We start from the raw sequence: 25,473 nt of genomic DNA, 5'->3' as shown, positions 1-25,473 counted from the left end.
GTGTAGGGTATGCTAGGGCTGTCCTTTGCCACCTCCCAAGCATGCTTGCTGCTTCCTTTCAATTCCCAAGGCAAGGGCAGAGGATCCGTCAAAGGTGCATTCCGACAGGCTCACTGCAGAATACAGAAGGGTATCGATCAGCCAGACCATGGGGGCAGAATTGAGGGTATGGAAAAGCAGCCTCAACCCCAGTGGCTTTATCGGTTAACCGTTTAAATGAAATATTTTTAGTCGTTTAAACGGTTAATTTTTAAAATGGTATTTACATCCCTAATAAGGGCATGTCTAGCACTCTGCAAACCTGTTACAATGAACAGGAAAAATTAGCCAGCAGATATAAAAGAAATAGACAATAGTTTTAATTCACAAAATCCCCTTTCAAAATATGAACAATTTTTACATTTTTTTACAATGTATAAACAGTTTCAAATAGCTATTTATGGCCATATTTCAATAACTGCAGGTCCATGGTCTCTACGAAGGATAAAAAACACCTATTTTATACACAATAGCTCACCACGTTTCTAGAGATACACACTGAACAGACCCCAAACAAAGCTGCATCAGCTTTTTCCACATTTAAATATATCTCCAGTTTAGTTTGGGATGCTGACTTGCCTACGCAAGGAAATCATGATGCCCTTTTATGATGCTTTAATATAAAAAGTGAGCCTGATTTAAAGATTATATCTGTAAAATAATCTAAGGCATCCCCCCCTTGCCCTATATTCCTTTTCAAAAAGAGTTTTGCACTGTACAAATTGACAATACAAATAACCCTACAGCATTTGCTGACCAATTGAAATATGACCAGCACCAACTGGATTTTTGGCAAGACACACTGTGTTGTCTAGCAGGACAGTAGTCTTGGCATTCTTCCCCACTGGAGCTAGACGCAGGCAGGCTGGTTGCAGGAAAAAAAAAAAAACAGTTGGAAAAAGTGATGAGACAGGAAAGGAATTAAAAAAAAGAAAAGAGAAAGTGGCTTGAAGGTGTGAGGTTTGTGGCTATCCTGGTTCTGTGGTGAATTCAAATGACAAAAAGGAATATTGGAACATGAAGGGGCTATATACTCATTTGTGTCTTGAACTTCAGCTGTGCATATGAGGCGTTCATCCTGGATGACCAGGAACACTAGAGAGATTTTTGGGTTTTTTTTAAGCTACAACATACCACGGTCACATATACCCCCCTTTACTTGCTCAAGTCAAGTACTCTACACATCTACTATAGTCCGATTGACTAATATAGTCTAAAAAGAAGCTTTTAAGAAAAATCAATTAAATACAATAGATAAAGTTACCCAAGAGATAATAAATATTACAAAACACCCTAGCAAAAACAGCTGGTAAGATGTCCTCCATTAGTAAATCAGTCTCTCCCCACCAAAATATGGACTTTCCTTTTTTTCCCTCAAGTCTTCCCTCAAAAAGGGAGTTCTAGAGAAGTCTGAGATAGGGATTATCCATAGAAGGGAAATCTTCACAATTCATAATGTCACAGGTGGCCAGCGTTTGGCTACGTCATCATGCATAACTTCGGGGATCCATTGGCAATACGCAGACAGCAAGTCTGAAACAGAAAGGTATGAATCATCAGTCCACGAGTCAAAAATAGCTAACAGCAGAAGAGGGTCTACTAGAAGGCAGGACTAACAACTGGGTCAGTTTGATCATGCTTTCAAGAGTCTGTAAAAGAATTAAACTCTGCTTACAGCCAGAGAAATAAAAACATAGCAATGGAAGGCTGGATTATTTTAATTTCTCTGTTGCACTGTGTTTTCCCACGAAAGACCAAAGAAGAAACTCCTTTGCACACATTCATTGCACAAATCTCAGTATTCAGGGCCACAAACTTGAGAGAGAACTTTTCTCCTTGAGAAAGGTACAGCTGAAGTGTTGGGGCATTTCTGCTTTTTTGTGATGAAGACAAATCATCATTAAATCCAAATTAAGGCCCTGATCCAACAGAGTACTTATATAAGTGTGTAGTACCATTAATTTTGATGGGACTATTCCCAGGTTAAAGATAAGGCCCAGGGCTCAAGAGTGAGTAGGAGAACATAGAGAGGTACAGGACTGGAAACCAGGACCTACTCAAGGCTCTCTCTGGGACCTTATACAGGCCACTACTCTGCCTCAGCTTCCCCACCTGTAAAAATGGGGAAAAATACTTGTCTGACAGTTAACGCTTTTAAAGTGTTTTAATGATCTAAAAGTATGCAAGAGTTATTGTTAAAGTTAATACTGGGAATCCTGTTAGGAAAGGATTTTTTTTACTCCTTGCAGCATCTGGTATAAAGGTCAAATTATTTGGTATGCTTAATATTGTGAAAAATAAATTTAATTGGCACAGGATTCTTCCTATATCATGGCCACTTTGTGACAGAGCTGCTACAAAATCTGCTTAGCATCATTTACAAATCCAGACAACTGTATGACAAAAAAATAATCTTTTCAAATATTCATTTCCGGAGGACGACAGTTTATGAACTCTCCTAACTCTTCCAGTCCTACTGGAAGACCAAAACCACAACTTGAACTACCCTAATGGGGAAGACACTGAAATGATTGCTAATTTCTCTGGCAGGGTATTGTCTGTTCCTTTTGTAAAAGTTCGAAAGACCAGCTCTGCTTGAAATCAGATAAGAACCCTATGCTGGAATGGTTAATCGCCACCACCCAGCAAATGGATCACTTACACCTGGGATTTTTTTTCCACGCAGCCAGCAAAGCATCACGACTATCAGCACTTTCTGAAACAAGAGCCGTCAGCAGGATTTCTGTCCGGGGCTGAAGCCTGAGTGAATTCCAAAACGAAAGGGGATCAGATATAGATGTGAGCTACGTTCATTTATTTAACTATATTATGGCTGCATCTCTACTTCAGTGCTTAATGTCTAGCGTTCTGCATTTGTTTTATGACAATACTGGTTAGAGGTTAGATGTAGACATAAAACATGTAACCTATGACTAAAGGGACAGTCCCAACTTGAAATCTACCACTGTTGTATGCAGGGTTGCTGTAGCCACGTTCGTCCTAGGATACGAGAGAGACAAGGTGGGTGAGGCCGTATCTTTTATTGGACGAACTGTTGGTGAGAGGGACACAAACTTTCAAGCTACACAGAGCTCTTCTTTGGTCCTGGGACAGGCACTCTGTGTCACAGCTAAATACAAGACTGAACAGGGAGTTTAACATAAGTAAAAAGAAAAGGAGTACATGTGGCACCTTAGAGACTAACAAATTTATTTGAGCATAAGCTTTCGTGAGCTTTCATGCATCGGATGAAGTGGGCTGTAGCTCACGAAAGCTTATGCTCAAATAAATGTGTTAATCTCTACGGTGCCACAAGTCCTCCTTTTCTTTTCGCGGATACAGACTAACACGGCTGCTACTTTGCAACCTAGCATAAGTAGTTAGCACATATTCAAGGTGAAGTGGACCGTTAACGCCCCTGTAGTCATAGGATAAAAAGGGGGTGAGCGGGTTCCAGATTGTTGGAATGAGTCATAAATCCAGTATTTTTATTAAGACTATGATTTTTAGTATCTAGCAAAGTTATGCATTTAAGCTCCCAGGTTCGTCTTTTGAAAATGTGCAGGCTTCCTTTGAGAATGAGGTCTGATAGGTCAGATATAGAAAGAGATCACTTTGTGAAAAGGTCTGTATTCGCAAAAAGAAAAGGAGGACTTGTGGCACCTTAGAGACTAACCAATTTATTTGAGCATTAATATAAATTTGTTAGTCTTTAAGGTGCCACAAGTCCTCCTTTTCTTTTTGTGAAAAGTGGCACCCACAGATAACAGGATGTTGCTGTCTTATCTTTTTCCTGTGTGAGCTCATTTGAAAGTGTAGTGATTGTCACTCTCATAGTTGCTGGGGAATTTAGTGCACTGGATGAGGTACACTGCATGTTATGATAGGCATGTGTAGGTTCCATGGATCTTGAAAGGTGTGTTGTGTACGGCAGTGCTGATCATTGATAGGGTCCTACCAAACTCACGGTCCATTTGGGTCAATTTCACAGTCATAGGATTTCAAAAATCATAAATTTCAGGATTTCAGCTATTTAAGTCTGAAATTTCATGGTGCTGTAATTGGAGGGATCCTGACCCAAAAAGGAGGGGTGTGTGTGTGTGTGGGGGGGTTTTGCAAAGTTGTTGTATGGCAGGTTGCAGTACTGCTACCCTTACTCCAGCGGTGCTGCTTTCAGAGCTGGGAAGCTGGAGAGCGGCGGCTGCTGGCTTGGACCCAGCTCTGAAGGCAGAGCCGCTACCCGCAACAGCGCAGAAATAAGGATGGCATGCAGCCTGCAGAGCTGGACCCTCAGTCAGCAGCTGCCACTCTCTGGCTGCCCAGCTCTGAAGGCAGTGCAGAAGTAAGGGTGGCAATGCCATGACCCTGCCCCCCTAAAATAACCTTGCGACCCCCTTGCAACTCCCTTTTGGTTCAGGACCCCCAATTTGAGAAATGCCGGTCTTCCCCGTTAAATCTGTATAGTATAGGGTAAAAGCACACAAAAGACCAGATTTCACAGTCTGGGACACATCTTTCATGGCCACGAATTTGGTAGGGCCCTAATTATTATACTGCTACAATGTCAGTGTCACAAAAGGAAAAACCTCTTTGGAACTTCTATTTTGTTAGACGACTGAAAATGGTTTAGCTGGCTAAACTGTGAAGAAAATTAAATACAGAGGCCCAGAGACTGATCCTGCAAATAGTTACACACAAGTAATTTTACTGGCACCAATAATCCCATTGAAGCCAGCGTAACTACTCACATGTGTAAGTCTTTACAGGATCCTTACAGTTCACCAGTTTCCCTTGATAAAGGCCACTGGCCTTAGGTTTACTAAGACAATTTTCCTTCTCTCTCCCTTTAACAATTGAGGTAATTATCTTCATGCTCTTCCCAGTTTGGAAGTCCCTCCCTTTTAAGAAGGCTCAAGTGACTAACACCACTCCTGGGTGGCATGACCTTGTTTAGCTGATTATTTTAACAACTTACTTGGACCATGTCTTCAGCATTGTGAGTGGACTGGACAGCAAACAACGCTTATAAGAGCCCAGCTGTTTAACAATCTAAAATAAACATTAGCATTCGTTAGACACTTGCCATAAAGTAAGAGAATGCTCTAAAATGTAAGGGGAAACCATGCAAGTTGCAATACACTTACCTTTCCTTCCAGTAAAAATTTGGCAAAGTATTTGTAGCGATCAATACCCTCTGGGTAATCTACCTCCACTGCTGGAAGCTGCCAGCCTACTCGATCTGGAAATACAGGTCATATTAGGTCTTCTATTTAATTCTCAATGTGCATTTTCCCATCAGCGTAAGATTGCAGAGCACAAAGAGACATTGCAGGCATTTAGAGAAATGCGCAGCTAGTAACAGTGACATCAGAAGTCCTCCAGTATAGGACAGGATGTGACACACATCACAGCACTCCCAGTGCCAAGAGGTTGGTATGCTAGCAGCTCTGCGCTAGCTCTGGAGAACTCAATGGAGATACATAAGCCGTATCAAGGCACGTACAACATTGACAACTAGCAGGATTCAGTCCTTTTGGACATAAAGAGTTTTTATTTCATGGCCTTACAGCCAATAGGGCAATACAGAGCAGTTTACAGGGGAATGTAATATACATCAGAGCTACATTCCAACATGCTGTGCTTCAAGAAACTTACAGAAAACACTTGGTCTGTGGCACCTTATTCTGCCTGTATCCGGGCAATAAAATGGAGGAGGATTTTCCAAAGGTTTCCCAAAGTGACAGTACGGAGGTAGCAGGACTGGGATCCATTCAGATTCAATGGCCGAAACACCTTCAGAATGAAAACACATACCACAAAATGAAGCGTCTTTGCCTTCAGAACAATCTGTTCAGTACTGTTTACGCAGGGGTAATGTTCAGTGAAACTCGCATTCACTGGAGGCGAGCTCCTCAGACAGGTTGCCTCAGGGTCCATTTGAAAGTATCCCCATGGATTCCAGCACAGTTTTGTTTGACCTAGAGTCAAAGGAGAGCGGAGAGGGACTCTAAGCCCTTGTTTCAGACCCAAGCCTCACTCTCCTGCCCTGTACCATTTTGTTGGGTGGGAGGGGAGGCAGAATCTGACTTGATGGAGCCCATTTCTCTTTGGCTGGTCTGTGGAAAGCAGCTACCAGCCATGAGGCTCCAGCGCCTCTTTTGACCACCTGGCTCCTTTGAAAAAGGTCTTTCTCCCTGCTTAGGGCAGTCAACTGGGGGTGGGAGGAGAACCACCCGAGCAGTCGGAGAGAACGCAACGTGCAGCTGGATGTCGGTTTCCTAAGCCAATCCAACTCTGCACCTAGGAAGGGAAAGACCACCAGGAGCCAGAGGGGGGATGGTCTAGGATACTGTGAAACAAGGAGGAAATCAGCAGCAATTTTCATGGCTGCCTCAGGGAGGCCCAGAGCCACCAAGGGCTGGCAGCTCTGGAGGCTGTTTCCAGCTGGACAGGGCTCCTTGGTCCTGGGGATAAGTCAATGAGAAGTTAGTCGCTGCCCTCTACTGATCCCCACGCTCCTGGCCAGCACCAAAGGGCAGGTAGGACTTGTGCAGCGAGCAAGTGAAATACTCTGATTCCACAGTAAACTGCTGGACGGATCTGAAGACTGAGGAGGAGCTGAGCAATCTTACCTTTCATGTACATTTGAGTAGTTTCAACAATTTCTTGATACACCACAAACTCTGGGAGTTGTTTGAAGAGGACAGAATTGGGGTGGATAAAGACAGGGTCATCCAGCAGAGGAGTCTTAAAGAAAGCACAAAGGGCTCGAGATGAACGGTAGCATGGAAGGAGACCGTGATTATTAGCAATCCAGTTCCTTGAGAGCACCTAGTTTAAATCCTTCACCAATTTACGATGTTCTTTAAGTGATGGAGATTTTTGGTAACACCCTGGTTTTCTGCATCACCTTCCTTCTAGGGACCTCACAGCACTTTGCAAATCGCCATTCATTACGTTTCCTAAAATCTTGACGAGACACCATAGAAAATAATCACCCCAGACTGGGAGTGGGTTACCTGCAGCATGGAAGAGTTAACTTCCTATCATGACACTGGAGCAGGGCTGGGAACAGAGCCCCAATCCTGCGTTTGGGCCACGAGACCATGCTCCGCAGAGAACTCTTATTTCTAGATCACAGAGTTACAGGAGGAGGGTGATGGTCAAATTGAGCCATGCCACTCATCTTTACCTTGTAGGCATTTTTCCATTTCTCATCCAGAAGTTCCTCTGCCTGGATTCTTCGGGCAATATGGTCCCCTAACCCCGCCAACACTATCTGTCTCAAATAGGTCACCTGGGTCTCCGTGGGGGGGTTCATTTTTGGATCAACGAAGAGGCCAGCATCGGGGCAGACTGAATTCACTGAGGAAGAGCAAGAGTAGTTAAGATAAGTAAATACTGTCTTCCTCTCTAAAGCCATGGATATTTGTCACGGAGACTTAACCTCCAGTTTAGGGTTTACGAAAAATACCACTGTGGTGAGCCACAGAGCATGGGCTATGCTGCTGGCAGCATAAAAGGCTGCACCGTGCTGAACAGAGAAAGCCCAAGCCCGCAACTGAGTTATCTGCTGCTAAACGTTTACCTGCTGTTGTTAGCTGCCCCCGTAAGCGCCTGATTTCCACCATAGCTTTGTATCGCAGCCCATTCGCTTCACAGAATTTAGGAGTGCACCCTGCATACTCACAGGCCCCCACAGCTCCTGGAAAAGGGTATTTATTCAGCAGGGAAAGAACAAAGAGCTTTAACAAAACAAAACAGAAACGCCAACTAGCTTCCCAAAGATGAAACTGATTAGGCTGCAGAACATTTCCTCACAGTGGGGTAGCGAATCCCATAGTTTCTATCTATTCAGTTTTGCTCATTGGCTGGAACTAGCCTGGAGGATGCACTGATGAACATATTACAGAACACCAGCTTCCAGAGGGCAAGAGATGGACTACAGGACTCAACTTCTATGAACAGCAAGTCTCCCTCGTTATACGGCATTTCCCTTTGCTGCGGCACTATGAATCCTTTAGCTTTGTATATCCGATTACATTGATTGAAATTAACCACCTCCCCGCAACAAACAGTATGTTCAAGTCACTGGCAAGAGATACCTAACATCACCATGAGGTCTCCTAGCTTTTGAAAAGGCCCTTGTCCAGCCCAGATCCTTCGCATCTGTATAACTCTTGCTTTCTTCCCCTTGAGCTTCTCCGTCTCTTCTTCACTTACAGCTGGTCTAAACCAAAAGCACAATCAATACACTTTAAACCTTCCTAGCAAGCACCAGAAGCCATGTCAAAGCAGCCCTGTATTTTCCCTTCCAGAATCACTAACCACCAGACAGACTGATGTAAAATTGGTAGCAAGAAGCCTGTATAAAACTGGAAGATAAAAAGGAAACCCAGGGATCAGTCGGTTCATTCTCTCAGGCTGATCCAAAAATAGAAAAAAACTGGGACACTATCAGAAGAAAGCGCTGCCCCAGCACTCCAGGGGTTGATCTACCACCTGGGAGAATGGCGTGTGAATGGAACGCCACCCCCAGGAGTATTAAGAAGCTACAACAAAGGATCAGGGACACTGCTGCTGTTGAAGCCGGTGCTGCATCCTATCAGAGAGGTGTACGTCTGAACAGGGTGTTGAGGAAGCCATTGGACGAGAGACTCAGACTCTTCACCATGCCCCTGCCTACATATGGACCCAACTCCCCCGTCCAGCAAGTGAGACTGAACAGCCAGTGAGCAGTTTTAAAAAGCTAAGTCGTTAGTGCTGGGGAATCAGACAGACAGCACGCTGGTCATGTTTAACAGAATGCCCTGCCTCGCCTCTACTCTGATCTCCCCTACAGCTTTCCAACTTCAGGCTACTGGCAGAATGACCACTGATGTCAGCTATACATGGGATACATTTTAGTCTGTTATCTGTAACTCTTCAGCAATCACAAGACAAATGTTAGAAACGGGGAGACAAGATCTTTAGGTATCTACAAGGCTATGGTTTTAATTAATGCCACCAAGCACAGAACGCAGGAGTCAGTCAACGATGCTTCACTGCCACCTTCATGCTTACCTCTATAGGCACCAGTTTCATGGGGTAACCATTAGAGATGCTGTATATAAGGGGTTAAACAAGCATTTCCCTGTCCAGCTTCTCTCTCCAGTTTTGGCTGGTATTCCAGAAAGCAATACCTAGGCACTCTTTAAATGGTATCTGGTGCTAAGGGAACCTATTTGTACTCCAGCTTAAGCCACTCACCTCTCAAACTCCTCAAAAAGCTCTCGAACAGTCATTGCGGACACTATGGTAATGGCATAGGGCAGGCAGTCGTGCTGTTTACTTAAAGCGAGCATCTTAGCGTAGCGTGGGGCCACAGGAAAGGACGCCATGGTCACGCCCAAGGGACTAACTGGACAGCTCAGCTTTGCTCTCTGCAGCTCTTTCAGCCTGGAAGAGGCGGAAACCAAGTCATGAGATAACAGCATTTCCCCCCCTTTCGCACAAGCTTTTTCTGTAGACTTTGACTCGCCAGCTGTTTATTACACACTTGGATTTTTCTCTCTCCGATTGCATATGTGACTTTAGTAGCAACTAAAGACTCCAAATTCAGGCTGTGAATTCCTTTCTTCCCAACACTGCCTCCACCCTGCCCTGCCCGGACCACCTCCAAGTGTCAGGAGGGCTCATTCTCAGTCCTGGGACTCTCAGGGTGTGAGCAAGTGTGGGGATGGCAGCAGGAGTTAGGCTGAAAAACCAATTCATTTCACAGAACAAGAGTCACATGGTGACAGTTTCTGGTCCCTAGCAGCCCGGGCTGCATTCGAAACGGTCACTTAGGGCCGATTTACCCAAATTCACAGCAAAGGAACTGCATCGGTTTCAATTTGCCCCTTTTGTTATTTCATTGCAAGTCTGCGTGCGAACCCTCATTTCAGAATAAGAGTGTCCAATTTTGATGTAGCTTAAATTGATTTTTTTTTTTTACTGATTTCGGTGAATATCAAAACAGGGCACCTATTCCAGAGTAAGAGTGGCCATGCAGAAACTCACGGCAAAACAACAGAAGGGATTAACAGAATTAAAACTGACTGTTATTTTGCTGCAAGCGTGTTGGGCAGCCAAGGTTTTAGAAATGAAAAGCTTCATATTCCACTATCAATCCACTGAGCTACTGGGTCCCCTTGTTTCACCTTTATATTTAATCGGCACAAACATTACAAGGCCTGGAAAGGCCTCTGAACGTTATTAACCAAGATTTCAGTGGTGCATGAAATGCTCCCCATCTGTAGGGTTTATACAGTGCTTCAAGAGCGGTGTCAATTCAAAATGCAGTAGAAATCCAAGCCATTAAAGTCTGAACAGCTGGTTTAAACACCAGTTTATGACAGACTAGGAAGTGCAAAGAATTCTGGCAAGTAGCCTGGTTGACAAACCTGCTACAGCATTGATACCCAGGAGAGACGGTCAGAGAACTAGTACAGAAGGGAGACGGGCAAAGCTCCGTCTCACCATCATGTAAAAGAGGATGTACGGAAAAAAACCCACTTATTGCTGCCTCCAGCCACTGCTATAATCCTCAGTAACTCTTCGCTGTGAAGAAACTTGTGGGAGACCTCAGACACCCTACCTTCCTGTTTTGGGTGGTTCCTGCAGGGCTCCGAGCGCTATCAGTAGCTCTTCAGCGGCTGCAAGCGCCTCTGTTGGAGGTGGGGTTGGAAAAGGGAAGTTGATCACCTAAGAACGCAGGAAGAAAGGAATGTATAACTGACACTGAACAGTAGCGTTTAGGTGTAGTTTATCTGAGACAAGTCCTCTTTGGTTTCAAAAGTCAGAGAGGCAATATATTTAGGAGAACTCCCCAGCACAAAGAGAAACAGACACCTGGAAGGTAGTGGCAAGAGCACACAATTAGGAGTCAGGAATCCAGGGTTTTACTCTTGACTGTTACTGAATAAAACTATGGTCTTAGACAAGCCACTTGAAGGCCTTTTCAGAAGTGCTGAGTGCCCAGAACTCCCAATTTAAGGCAATGAGAGTCTGGGGGGACTCGGTACCTCTGAAAAGTAAGCCCTTAGCCTGTGTGTCTCAGAGTACCCCTCTGTAAAATGGAGATATTGCCCCTCATATGGGAGCTGAGAGGCTTAGAGGACACCTGTGAAGTTAGCATACACAAACAATGGACATGTAGGCTTTACTGCTCCTTTTGCATGAACATAACCTCTGTTCTTTTAAGGAACAATAGATTCCATTATTTTCCTTGCCCCATTTTTGAAATCCCAGGTCTGTGCTTCGCTGGCTGTTTTCATGAGACTGTTGCTGAAAAAGCACAGTGCACGCACAAGTGGAGATGAGGCTGTAAAGCCTATTGAGGAGGTCTGATGCAATGCATTGCAAGATCAGAGCCAATGAAAACCAAGCCCTGGGACTACAACATAGCACTCCCCCCCGCCATCTATAATACAAGGCACAACGTATCCTCAAACCAAACAGGCAGCGGTACGGCAATTTATGCTTATTTCTGGCTCCCAGAAGACATTGAAAGAGTGCTATAACATAAAGCCGGCGTTTCGGCTCACCTTTTCAATGTTTAATGCTTTCATCTGTAGAATCAAGTCTTCCACAGGTCGCCTTGTAATTTCCGGAGGAGAAAATTTCTCAAAGTCACTGAAAACTGCAGATGAATAGAGCCTAATGAAAGAGAAGTGCTGGTTAGGGACTTATATGAAATCTGAACCAACATACACTTCACCGAGATGAAAACAAAAGCAAATAAAGGGTTTTTTTTTTGTTTTTAACATTGCTTTGGAATAAGAAAAAGTGAATTTTTAAAGGTTTAACCTTCAGATTTTGAAGCATTTTAACCACATTTACATCTAAAATACCACACAAGAGAAATCAATTCATCTTCGTGCATAAAGTATTAAGACAGCATCATTAAATCGGAACTGGACATAAAGCGTTAACAGATATTTCTAAAATCACAGTGGTACAAATTAAGCCAGCACAAGCAAGCAGCTCAGTGCATCTGTCCCTCACTGACCTGCAATTTCATCTACTAGATGAAGTCGTACAGTCAACGTATTGTACTAGGTAGCTTGTGGAAATATCACGCTACATCTGTTTCAGTTGAATAAAACATAACAGAAGTGCTGACTATACTATGATAAAAGTTAAGCCAAGCTAATGGGCTAGTGCCACGCCAATCATTCCGGTCTAGCTCCTCCCACTGAAGTCTCATTCCTTGAGCCAGAGGCAGCTAGCAATGCTGCAGTTAGGAAATCATGACTTCTTCTCAAAACTATAGCTGACTCTAAAATCCCATCCAGACCTCCTTTGTTGCAAAGACAGTGGGCAGACAAGAAATTTTCAGGAAGGCGTCCAGGAGTTAATATCCTGCAATCTTTTCCCTCTTTGCTAACATTATCTAGAGGCTATCTTGGGCTGGGCAGTTCTATTTGGATCATTTTAAGTGTTCTGTATTTGGGCTGTTTTATCAAGTAGTGCTTCAATGCCTTGAGAGAGGTGCATTCTAAACAAGTGAAGTGCACGAAATGAGACCCAGGGGAGCTGTCCACTACACAACGGCGAGTGTTGGTATTTTCCTTTCATTTGGCTGCCCAACAAACAGAGAATGGTTTTCAGACCCTGACCCCTCCTTTGCAAGAAGCCTGTGGAGAGGGAACTGACCAACCTGTAACAGTGCCCTGGCTCCGTGCGGCCAGCTCGTCCTGCTCGCTGGTTTGCAGATGCTTGAGACGTCCAGGTGACTCTGAAAGACGAAACCCCAGTAACTTTGTCATAGAAGCGTTTCTTGACTTTCCCGCAGTCAACCACGTATTTAATGCTGGGGATAGTGAGAGATGTCTCAGCCACATTGGTTGCAACAACACACAGTCTTGTTCCAAGAGGAGGAGGTCGGAACACCTGCAGCAAACACAGTTCAGCAGATGTAATGCATTGCACGTAAAGCAAATTAGCAAGGTCAACTCAGATGAGCTAGAAAGACAGAAGCGATCACAATGAGCGTGACCTCACATCACATCTCTTGGTACGTGAATTGAGCAAAAAGGTCAGCAGAGGCCTGTTTTCTCCCCTACCTGAAGCTCCCACTGGGCCCATTCTGGTCTGCCCACTGCAGGCTATTTCAAGATGCTCATTTTAGCACACAACCCAAGAGCTGCTGCATACATTCTAAAGTCAGGTATTGAGAATGGTCACTTATTCCTGTGCAAATAACCCTTTACCTTGGCTTGCTTTTCTGGTGCTAGTAAAGAGTAGAGCGGGAGCACGTAGAGTGGAAGGGAAGAATCGGACTTCTCACCTGTCAAGAAACAAAATGGCATTCTTAAAAACATGGAAAGCAAACACTAAGCGTTTCATTCCCAACAGTGTCCTGGCAAACTAAACTTTTATACACCTTTCAACCTGAAAAAAATCAGATTTTGTATATCACTTCTTTTAAAATTGCCATCAGAAACCCTGCAATGAGAAACCCACGCTTTGTAAATAATGGTTTACACTACACACCCCAAAGTGTTAACACAACAGTTTAGAAACAAAGCAAACAGGACAGTTTCACATATTGGTAAGTGAGGTTTGTTTGACATATGTGGTTTTCATTTCAAAGTATCAAACCTTCGTCCAGTCCATCATCCCCCAAATCTAGGTCAATGTCAGAGCCCACAGCATCCTCATCATCATCCATTTCAGCTTCTCTGTCCTCATCGCCTTCGTCCACTGGCAAAACGGAGTAACTGTTCAGATCGATTTTGGGTAGCAGCTAGAGGCAAGAGAAGGGGGAACCATTAAGCCTTTCTAGATTTAATATAAGCAGTTGTGCAAATCGTCATTAAAAGCTTTTAGAAGCAGGTAATAAATGCAACTCTAGGGTCCCAATCCTGAACTTCCATTGATCTCAAGATGCACGGGGGATTGGGCTCTAAATATTTCATTCGTACTACATGGCAGGAACATTAACTCAGCATCTGTAACAGAGGAATCAGGAAAGACAAGCCGGTTAAATATTTTTAAGGACATTTTGAGTAGAAATGATGTTTTGTACATCAGGTTTCTCCCTTCCCCACAATCCTCCTTCAGGCAATTTTACCTATCAGGGTCTAAAATCAGAGAGCAATATTTTAATAATGTAATGATCTGTTGACAATAAAGTTTACATCACTTACACAGTCAGCAGCCAAACACCAGTTTTCCTCACAAAGGAATCCTGAACCCATCAAGTCCAGAGTTCCTTCCATTAAAGTGCTAATTTATTAGTGCTTCCTAGTGGAAATCCATCTCCCCTTCTTGTAGTGCCCAGGGGTGCACTCAAGCCCTCTCCCTCAACCAACCACTTAATGCAGCAGTTGCAAATCTAGATCAAAGTGGGATGGAATTCTTTACTTAAGGGACAGCCACACAACTGCAAGTTGCTTATAAATCGGACCAAGTATTTAAAAAAAAAAAATTGTTTGAAAACCTTCCGTTTTCCTGAGCTATATACAAATGACTGAAAAGGAAGTTCAGTGTTGGCTTTCAACAGGGGTAATCTAAATTCCTGCCCTTTTGAAACAATTAACCACTCACATGAGTGCCAATTCCGTTCAAGTTTAAAATATATTACCATAGTTTTCTTCTGTTTGGATTTCTTAAATTTCCTGGCTTCTTCGACTGATTCTTCCTTCTCTTCATCTCCTATGAAGAAGCATGAGGGATTCTCAGAGTGCTGAAAGATGACTCTGCAGAGCAGAGCTTAACATTGTCATTGCCCCAAGGAGCTCATAATTCAAGATGTCAAAGCAAAAAGTAGCCAGTGACCAAGTAGGTAAGGGGGCCTCAGTGGCATTTTCGTTATGTTAAGAAATCACAGCATGTCAGTGGCTGAGGGCTGGCAGATTGCTGTGAAATGGTGCATTTTGAGGAGGACTCTGAAGCAGAGGATTAGCTTGCTGCAACAGGAGAGGATGTGAAAATGATCTTCCATTTTAGGAAACTGCACCATTCTTTGCAAGCTCCTGTAACCACTGCAAGGCTGAAACAGTGGCGAAATGCAATGGACCCCAGGGGAGTTAAGGATGGGGAAATCACACACAACACAGAAAGATCTGTTTTCTCAAAGGTTATTTAGCTGAAGCTGAGTCATCAGCATGTCTCTCAATAGGTCTTTCCAAAAGTTCATTTCTGGAACACTCGTTGCTTAAAACCTTAAAAGTAAACTTGTGTCTCCGTGTGATGTAACGGTCAAACACTAGCAGCCCTTTAGTCCCTGGAGTTACCTTCAGTTTTATTTTTACGGAACGGAAAGGCTTTTCTTAGTCTTCTACAGAGCGAGTGTACTTCCGCTTGGCCTGTTAAGAACACCAAGATCCCTCCTGCAACAGAACAGGTCACCTTAAATCAGAAGACAGGTAGTTTCAAAAAGAAAATCACAGAACTAGTGCTCACTCTTCAGAGAGGACAATGCCAAATACATCATAACTGTGGAACATACCGCGTATCCCTCTTCACAATTCCTTACTAACACATGAGAGAAATCATGCAGCACACCAACGCATATTTAAGTATAGGCTTATTCTCCAACATCATCCCTTGCAAGGAATAAAGTACAAGAGACAGCGCTGCTGTTTTTTATGGGGTTTTTTTGTTTTTAAACAAACAAATTTTAGACCCTAAAACAGTTAGACCCTTCTGGGAAACATCTTAAGTGTAAAGAATTTGAGATGCTGAAGAGTTCTCTGCAGCAGTCCTACCTGCGGGTAACATTCGGTGGATTTTACAGACTTTTCTGAAACATTCCCCATTGTAGTCATCTACTGGAGTTCTCTTATTAAAATGAACAGCCACAGGGAATTGCCTTGCATCCACCTAGAAAGGAATACAACAGGAAAGAGCCTCGTTTTACGATTACAGCAGAAGTGGGTTTTATGTACTGTGGCTCAGGGGGAAATCAGAAAGCTCGTTAAAAGCCTTGACAATGTGTCCTTTCACACAGTTAAACAGATATTTCACCACGCGCCATAGAACTGGTTTATACATTTGTTTTAAATAACCTATTCTTGTAAACCATTTTATTTCTTCTCTGTATTTACGTTCACATTTACTGTTTTGATGCTCTGAAAATATGAGTGCAGCAAATCATCTTAAAAAAATAAAGAGAATGAGAATACCTGGGCGGTAACCCAGTCCAGCAGTTGCTTTGGTAAGCGTTCTATCCGCAGCCCCAGTGTCGAGCTTACTGTTAGTTTGAGACCCCGAAGACGGGAAGCTCACTACAACCAATATGTTTGGCTTTTGCCCTAAGGTATAACAGTATTTTTCATACTACAAAGACCTTTCCAATGATACTTTACGTTCAATCAACCAGAATTACCACTTTGAATGGAGACCTCTCTTTCCAGTATAATTTTCTAAACAATCAAGGGCTTAAGATTCCTTATATCTGGCTTGCTACCCACAGAAAACTAGCTGTCACATTTAAAGCAACAAACAGAATAATCGTGAACATCTTGCACTCCTACTGAACACAAACAGCACTAAATTAACATTAAAGTGACTTCAGACTTTCAAGTAAGAATGAAGGTGCTAATCTGGCCCCACGGTGCCTTTCACCTTCTGTGCATGGGCAGTATCAGCACAGCTCTGAATACTATGTTCACTGCTTCAGCAGAGCCAACATTTTGTAGGTTACCAAAAATAGCAGACGTTTCTCCAGCCTCTACCACACAAATTGATGACAAGTCAGTAGAATCAGAGACTCATGAGAGCTATTTAAGAGTCCAAAAGGCTTTTTAAAAATTATTGAGTGTCAAAATTTGAGGGATTCCACTCTATGAAAAGTAGAACTCTACTTGGATCATTTTCTAAACTGTAACCGTCAATGTTTTGAGATCACTTTCTTCAGTGGGAGCTGGAATTCTTAGCAAGAGAAGCTGTAAAATACATAGTTCAAAACAAATTACAAGCAGGACAATTGCCTGCAGTTGCCATCGCTGAAATGACTGCAGTGCTGGCTGAGAGGACTGTAAATAAGAGGCAGCAAAAGGAAAAATGCCCCTGTAAGCATCCAGATTTATAAAGGAAACCCAAGTCAGACCCCATTCATTACAGCCATGGCAGCAGACGCCACTAGGATGACCATTACCTGGATAGCAGGGGGAACAGCAGGAAAGAGTTTCTTGTTATCAGTGAAGTCTTCAACACGAAGGGTGGCAGACATAATGATCAGCTTCATAGGTTGCCCTTTCTGTGGAAATGCAAACATGCAGTCTTACGCTGCAGTCTGGCCACTTGTAATCACTTATGTAGCACTAGACACGCGCACGTGTGCTGCCATAACAGACACCAAATGTAAGCCTCTGCCCCAAAGCCCTCACAGTCTGAAAGGCACAAAGTGCAATACAAGGCCAAATGACAGTACAGACAGAGGGCTGAATATTGTGGTCCTTAGACAGACAAAAATCCTATTCGCAATCCTGACTCTGCCACAGACTCACCAAGAGGCCAGCCTTAAGCAAGGCACCGAACCTCCCGCTGCATGTTTGCAAAGGTACAATGAAAACAGACGCCTAGGAATGGTCATGCTGAAGTAGCCAAGTGGTCCACTTACTCCAGCATCCCTGTCTCCACCAGTGGCCAGTACCAGATATTTCAAGGTACATAAGAGCAGCCATACTGGGTCAGACCAAAGGTCTATCTAGCCCAGTATCCCGTCTTCTGACAGTGGCCAAAACCAGGTGCCCCAGTGGGAATGAACAGAACAGGTAATCATTAAGTGATCCATTCTGTCACCCATTCCCAGCTTCTGGCAAACAGGCTAGGGACACCATCCCTCCCCATCCTGGCTAATAGCCATTGATGGACCTAACCTCCATTAACTTATCTAGTTGTTTTTTGAACCCTGTAATAGTTTTGGCCTTCACAACATCCTCTGGCAAAGAGTTCCACAGGTTGACTGTGCGTTGTGTGAAAAAAAATACTTATTTTTGTTTGTTTTAAACCTGCTGCCTATTCATTTCATTTGGTGACCCCTAGTTCTTGAGTTCTGAGGAGGAGTAAATAACAATTCCTTATTTACTTTCTCCACACCAGTTATGATTTTATACACCTCTGTCATGTCCTCCCTTAGTTGTCTCTTTTCCAGGGTCAGTCTTATTAATCTCTCCTCATATGGCAGCCATTCCATACCCCTAATAATTTTTGTTGCCCTTTTCCGAATCTTTTCCAATTTGGTGAGGGACCTTGTCAAAGGCTTTCTGAAAATCTAAGTACACTATATCCACTGGATCCCCCTTGTCCACATGCTTGTTGACTGCCTCAAAGAATTCTAGTATATCAGTGAGGCATGATTTCCCTTTACCAAAACCATGGTGTAAGGTAGATGTAAGATTCCCCTAGGGGAAGTCTTTTCCTAATCGTTGGCTTATACCTTGAAGGATGAGGGTTTACATTCACATGTAATGGTGAGCGTCCTCACTTTCTGAATAAATGTCTAATTTTAAATCCCCCTCAGTTCTTGGACTTGATGTCTTGTGGCAGTGAGTTATGCAGGTTAAATGGGTACTGTGTAACAATTTATTTCCTTTTTATGTGTGTGTAAGTGTTTTACGTGCCCGTTTCATGGAACATCCCGCAGTTCTTGTGATGTAACAAAAGACAAAAGCGGCCCCTTATCTACTTTTTCTTTGCTATTCATTATTTAATCTAGCTTCCTCATACTCCTCTTTATTCATCTCAGCACAACCACCTCTGCTTTTGTTACCTTTCCACGAAGGGGCACGATGCGAGATAGGAGGCCGATCAGGATATCTGTGTACACGCTTCTTTCATGGGCTTCATCAATAATGATCACTTTGTACTTCAAAAGCAAGAAGTCCTGGAAATAAAGACGGAAGCTGAGTCATCTCATCACATCAAGTCAAGTCTCAGTCGGGTCGGTCTCTGCGTTAAGGTTGGGTCAGTCATCGTAGTCATCCTTCGAATCTATCTAGGTTTATATGACCATCCTCATTACTATCCTATCTGAACACATCACAGAATCTTTAGTGTACTGAAATGGATTGTCTTGAAATTGGTTGTGCATCATGGGGGAAGAAGTAGAGGTGATTAGGGATCATTTGTCCTCTTAACACCTCTGTGAGGTAGGAAAGTGCTATCCCCATTTTACAGGTGGGAAATGAAGGCACAGTCCTAGTCTAGCCATATTTCACAGTCTAAGTGACTTGCCCAAGGTTACATAGGAAGCCAGTGGCAGAACAGGGGCTTGAACCCAGGTTACCCCAAGATGTAGACTGTTGCCCTAATCCCTGGACCATTCTCAGACTGGAAAATGTGATGTAGAAATCCCAACGTCTATTCCTATGAAGGTCAATACAGCAGCTGAAACAAGAACTGTACCTCCAACAAGCATAAAAAGAATAATCATAGACACCTAGTCACCAAAAATACAACTTAAATGCTGAAAGGGGTTTTGTTTTAGAAAGGAACGCTTGTACTCATGGCAAGTGCTAGCAGGAATGTGTGGAATTTCTCTCTAGAGACATTAAATACTTTGTTTTTTCATTGCAGAAGGTAATCTACCTTCTGAATTTCTTTCAGTAGCACACCATCCGTCATGAACTTAATTTTGGTTTCATCTGTAACGTTTCCTTCATAACGTATTTGATATGACACTACCCTGTAGAGAAAATACATCAGTATTACACAAACAAAGCCACACACTTTTTTTTTTTTTAAAAAGAGCAAAGCATTATAGACTGAATGTAAAAAGCTGGGAAAGGAAGGAAAGTCAGAGTTCAGTTTAGAATGCTGCCTTCAGCCCAATTCAGCTATGACTTGGTACCGCAGCATAAGGCGCGTGAAAGATCACAGATTGCCTGAGTCTCCGCTTCCCAGACTCTAGCACATGCAGAATGCCACTGTCCCATACAGGAACCTTCCCCGCTAAGAAAGCTGGATATAGAATGGCTTTATTTTCAACTAGCCCGTTGTTATGGCACACCTGCTCTCCCCTTCACACAGCACAGCCATGTCTCCTTCCGCACCTCCTCATTAATCCACGGGCTCCCCAATGGGAGCTATGAGGGCTTGTTAACACCAAGACCGCCATCGATTTTTCTAGGGAGCAGCAGTGCTGAGTTCATTGAAAGATTCCTACGGCTCCTCTCTGGAAAGGCCAGCAGAACAGACTGCAACTAATCCGACCCCAAGATAACATCCCTCCAACCTCTCCCACTCAGCAGAAGATTTATACTAGAAGGGGACTGGGTTTTGCTGTTTTTGACTTTCCTGGTTAGCCCCTGATCTTTTGTCCCTTACCTGTGTGAAAAATTCATTTCCCTAGCGACCCGATGAGACATAGACACTGCGGCTACACGCCGAGGCTCTGTGATTCCAATGATGCCATCGGAACTAGGACAGAGGAGAAAAGCTTTTTACAGACAAACCTAGGAAAGAGGACAAGAGGCTTTCCTCCGGGTGGGTTTTGAGGTTGTCTTACCACACCCGCAGGTTCTCCTTTATTGTTGGGAGGACCAGGTAATCCCTACCAAACTGGCTCTTTTGGAAAAGAAGTCTGGGCTGGAGAGGGAATACTGCAGAAGTGGAACGTTCATTGCACCTGAATGAGACTGAGCGGCGGAAGGCAGGCAGCATCTTGGTTATGCCACCTAATCCTGTAAAAGGGTCTGTAGCCCCTGACAAGCTGCAGATGGTTTTTCACTACATATGATGGTGTTTATTTCAATTTTGCAAGGAACATGTGGCGTGTCTTGGAGAGATGAACCCACCAGCTTTCCCCCTTAGCTAACCTACCTTCACAGTTAGTGACAAGTATTATAGCCCTACTGTGAAAAACAAAACAGTCATGTTTAAAACACAGTAGCAGTTTAAAAGCTCTAAAATAAATTATCTGGAGGGATTTTTGTGCAAACTAAGGACTGCCCACAGATTTTTCTCCTTCAAGTTCATTTCACCTCCATCTGATGTAGGCACAATTGCTGCTCATAGAGTTAATAGCACTAACACAGGAGTCTTAAACAGAGACAAAGTTCAAAAAACAGAAAGGGACGGAACTTAACTAAAAAAAAAAACCAAAACAAATTCTCAACAATTTTCAGTATAAAAGAACAGAATCCTACCTGGCATAGCCGGCTTCATACAGAAACTGAGGCACTTGAGTGGTTTTACCACTCCCGGTTTCTCCGCATATGATGACAACAGGATTCTCGTTAATAGCTTCCATGATAACTTGCTCTTCAGCGAGGATAGGAAGCTTTAGTCTCGCTTCCTATTGAAAACAAAACAAACTTTATTTTCAGTCTGTGTGTCTTGATCCCTCTTCTTGCTTTGCTTTTCAATGGGTCAAGCTCAGTAAAAAAAAAAAAAAAAAAAAAAAAGCTGTATGAAAAGTCTGAAAGATTCAACCCACCATGGATTTTCCACTCCAAAAGTCATGAATGATATTTACACACACAGTCCAATACATGTAGGAGCAGAAGTGGCTATAGACCTCTAATATCTAGGTTATTTTGGTAACAGTCTGCCCTCCTCCTCCTCCTGGCTTGAAAAGTTTTAAAATGTAGGGTAACACACCACCAGGCCAACCAAGAACTGGGATCAGCAAAATATTCCATCCTGACTTCTCAAAAGGTAGCTGGCAACTCAAGCATGAAACTAAACCAGTCCTCCGATTTGTTAGATTCCATATAGTCATCTAAGATTCTCTTGAGTTTAACAACATTTCAAATGGAAACTCATTCCATAACTCACTATCATATATCTGCTCAATAAGTGGACGCTTTCAAATTTCTGCAGATTAAATCTATCCGAAACTACATTTAGCATAATGGAGAATAAAACCCAGTTTAACAATTAAGATTTTCAGTTCATTACACCAAAAGGGTTTAAGATCTCAGATCACTAATAAATTAAATATTTAGAATTAGTGACTAATACATGGTTTGAAACAAAACTGAAAGTCGTTTCCTTCTTTATTCACTTGACAAGCTCAAAGCCCAAAGTTGTGTCTCTAACCGGCAACAGCTGGTATCAGTAATACAAAGCAATGCTGGGAATGCACTCTGCACTGTTTGCAGTGTTATCAACGTTAATGACTGATGCAGGTGAATCCCACAAGTCTCCACTCAAGTATTTGCCATGAATTAGTCTGATGGAGAGTGTCACTCCGATTTTTCCTCCTTGAAGAACGTTTATTGTGATGAATCACTAACAAAGACTGACCTGTATCTCAGGCGACCTGTCCACTGGGATGAAAACCGCAGGCTTGGAAGATGGCTTATGAAAAGCTTTTTGATGAGCTGATGTGCTAGGAGGAGCCGGATCACTATGCAATGGCTTCGTAATGCATTCTTCCACCTTTCCAAAGTTAAAGCTGTCAGCGGCTGGCTTTTCAATTGTTTCTTTATGCTCTTCCTCTTCACAAGAACTATCAGAGGATTCAGTCTTCTTCTCAGCCTCCAGTTCTAGGTCTAGTCTGCACCTTTTTTTATTTGCACCACTGATGCTACTAATCTTCTCCGGACATGTGGTGCCTGCTTCTTGTACTGTCCTAAAGCAGAACATTTACACATTATGGGCATTTTCCCCAATATAGCGAGCATTTTCACACTTCAGATCCTCAAACACGCCCCCCCCCCCCCAAAAAAAAAGGAAAACCGCTCAAAGAACATGAGGCTGTAATAAGTCTCATTTTCTTTCTACCTCACCATAACTACCAAACTGTTTTGGACTTTAAAAAATTTACAAATCTATCAAGTAGTATGTATAGTAACATAGGTGAAGAAGTCATTTAAAGGAAAAAGGGAATCTACGTGCAACACAGAGACTGAGAAAGCAATAGTATGCCTGATTCACAACTGCAGCAATAGATGGAAGTTTACCGTTTGGTCTGGTACATGCGTCCTCCAATACCCAGCTTGGAAGTGGTGTACAGAAGTTTCATTTCAGCCTCAGAAGCCTGGACCTCATTTAACTTACTTAGCAATTCAGCTCGCTACAGAAAAAAAAAAAATTATATATATATACACACACACACACATAATCACTGTTAGAACTGCTGTACCAGCAAAAATGATTCACTTCAAGTTCTATCTTACTCAGCTACCAAGTCAACTGGAGTTTAGCTTGAGTAAGGACTAGGGGGACAGAACCATACTATATTTGCATGCTGGGAAAAACCACAATAAGGTAGAGAGAGATGCTATGGAAGTGTTGCTAGTGACCCCATGAGTAAGGCTGGTCAAGGATCTTCATCCTACTTATTTCTCTACCTTTTAATTGATGGAATTTTGTCTCATATTTTGATACAAGAGGGGTATTGGAGCCTTTCATTCTGCCAGTCATCTTGAAAAAAGTAATGTTTGCCCAATGCTTTTTATTTATAAACAACATTTTTCACCTTCAAAATACTTTGCAAATATTAGACAATCCTTAGAATAATACTTCTAAGAATCATCCCTATTTAACAGATGCTCAAAGTGGTTACGTGACTTGTCCAAAGCCGGACTAGACTTCAGAAGTCCTAGGCTCCCAGACCTGCACTCCTGCTCTCTCACTGCATTCTGATATCAGTGGTAGGACTCTACTCAAACTCTGTCTACAGCCGCATGCTGTACCAATAGTCCCTGGGTAGCTGTATACTTTTAGCAAAACAAGCAGCAGTTAAATAGCGAACGCCGTTCCAACTTAAACTGGCAGCAGGCTTCACTGTCAACCTCCCACCTGAAATGCATGTGGCAGTCTACACAGTTCTTGACAATGCACTGGACCACAATAAGGTGTCTAGACACTTCTCCTCTGCTCCTGCAAGCTGGTGATTGGCAGATGCTATAAAATGATTCTAAGGAGAAAATCCTTGCTTATATTCCCAGGGAAGCGACTCTGGAATCCTGTTGACAACAGGCCTGTTTAAACAGTTTTCTTTATCACCGACTCAACCACAGCTGGGCAAAGCCTTACGACCAAGATGCAACCTACCTGATTTTTCTTCTCTTTCTGCTCTAAAACTTTCTGCAAGATTTTCCTCTGTTTTTTGCTCAGGGGCTTCTTCTCTCGTTGTGTCTCACAAGCTACTTTTTTCGTCTTTGTCTTTTTAGCTGGCAGGACCAGGGCATTACTTTCATCCACTCCTTTCAGCTTTGCCTCATCTGAAAGTGTCGATTTTGGTCAGTCACATGCCCTAGATAGCTTATTTTTAACAGGCTTATTGCAAAGCTCGCTGATTTTAAATAAAAGGGCAATAGCAACAACTATATTATTGACAAAGCCAGTAGGATGGCTGAGCAGGGAAACAATGCTCCTCTCCTTTCATGGTTATTTTCATGATGAAATCTGTCTTTTCTTGTTTTTGAGTAATACCACTGTGGAAAAAGGTTAAGTTTTCATAATCAAAACATTGTACCAAATAATTCTCCCCTGGGAAATGAGTACTACCCCTATTTTCATAATGAAGAAAGGGGTACACACAAGGTAGGTGACTTGTCCAAGCCCACACACCAAGTTAGCAGCACTCAAAAGCTTTACCACATGGCTCTAAAACTTGCCTTGACTTGGGTCTGAACTTATTGACACCTCTTGTTGCTGCTAAAAGGTAAATAACCCTGGATTTATTGATAGGCTTGTATCTGAGATTAGGGCAGGTACAGCACAAGCAAATGCACTGCAAGTTTCCCCACACTGCCAATGACAACGTACCTCAAAACCATGACAGATGAAGGTGAGGGGCAACTCAACCTCTCAACCAGTTCATTTTCTTCCAAAGAAAGAGACATTAGGGCTCAACAGGAGTGACTTACTGTGTAAAGGGGTCACGCATTCGGGAAGGAGAGTGAGCATGCAAGGAGGTGAGAGCGTGCAAAGGGGGTCACCCACTCAGGAAGGTGTGTGTGTGCGCAAGGAGGTGAGAGCGTGCAAAGGGCACTCACTCAGGAACGGGAGAGTGTGCAAAGGGGTCACTCATTCGGGAGGAGATGAGTGTGCACAGTGGAGGTGAGGGTACACGGCGAGGTAAGGGTAGAAGGGAGCGTGCCCATTTGGGAGGGGGTGAGTGTGCACGGGGGGGGGTGAGCGTGCCAGGGGCGCCTCCTCAGGAAGGGGTGAGTGTGCCAAGGAGTCACCCACTCGGGAGGGGGCGAGTGTGCCGGGGGGGGAGGGGGCGCCCGTTCGAAGGGGGGGGGAGGTGCCCCGGGCCGCCCATTCCCGCTCATAGGGCGCCGGACTCACCTCCCAGCTCCAGCTGCACAGGCTCTGGGGCGGGCGGCGGCGGCCCCCCGGCGCCCCCCGGCGGCCGCGCCTTCCAGTTGTGTCTCTTGCGCGCTTTGCCCATGGCGGGGGCGGGCGGGCAGCGCCAGGAGCAGGGACCCGGCCCGGGACGGGAAAGGGGCCGCCGGCCTGCCTGGCACCCACGTGCGGCACCGGCAGCAAACACTTCCG

General features: G+C 43.7%; 1 protein-coding gene across 1 annotated transcript; it reads right to left on the bottom strand.

Annotated features, from left to right (window-relative positions):
• Positions 1-361: 361 nt before the first annotated feature.
• Positions 362-25,473, bottom strand: DHX37 (DEAH-box helicase 37). Its single transcript, XM_084648702.1, has 27 exons — positions 25,264-25,473; positions 24,019-24,188; positions 22,923-23,035; positions 22,264-22,591; positions 21,162-21,310; positions 20,341-20,433; positions 19,603-19,699; positions 18,785-18,898; positions 17,168-17,269; positions 15,777-15,891; positions 15,303-15,398; positions 14,651-14,721; positions 13,666-13,810; positions 13,275-13,351; positions 12,722-12,954; positions 11,607-11,718; positions 10,658-10,764; positions 9,289-9,477; positions 8,145-8,269; positions 7,628-7,744; positions 7,232-7,404; positions 6,672-6,786; positions 5,695-5,832; positions 5,184-5,278; positions 5,015-5,088; positions 2,702-2,799; positions 362-1,572 (listed from the first exon to the last, which is right to left on the bottom strand). The coding sequence occupies exons 1-27, from the start codon at positions 25,364-25,366 to the stop codon at positions 1,490-1,492; spliced, it is 3,432 nt and encodes a 1,143-aa protein (XP_084504828.1). The 5' UTR covers positions 25,367-25,473; the 3' UTR covers positions 362-1,489.

The sequence above is a fragment of the Lepidochelys olivacea genome (genome assembly GCF_965140295.1).
Source record: "Lepidochelys olivacea isolate rLepOli2 genome assembly, chromosome: 15".
In the NCBI taxonomy this organism is placed as follows: Eukaryota; Metazoa; Chordata; order Testudines; family Cheloniidae; genus Lepidochelys; species Lepidochelys olivacea.
Note: the sequence above shows the minus strand (reverse complement) of the source record. Positions and strands in the feature narration are given on the sequence as shown.

Excerpts from the sequence above, each read along its gene's own strand:
- DHX37 (XM_084648702.1), bottom strand. The coding sequence starts at position 25,366 with ATGGGCAAAGCGCGCAAGAGACACAACTGGAAGGCGCGGCCGCCGGGG. Across the intron at positions 21,311-22,263 it reads ACAGGTCGCCTGAGATACAG|GAAGCGAGACTAAAGCTTCC; the intron begins GTCAGTCTTTGT and ends TGTTTTCAATAG. Across the intron at positions 11,719-12,721 it reads GAGCCAGGGCACTGTTACAG|GCTCTATTCATCTGCAGTTT; the intron begins GTTGGTCAGTTC and ends CTCTTTCATTAG.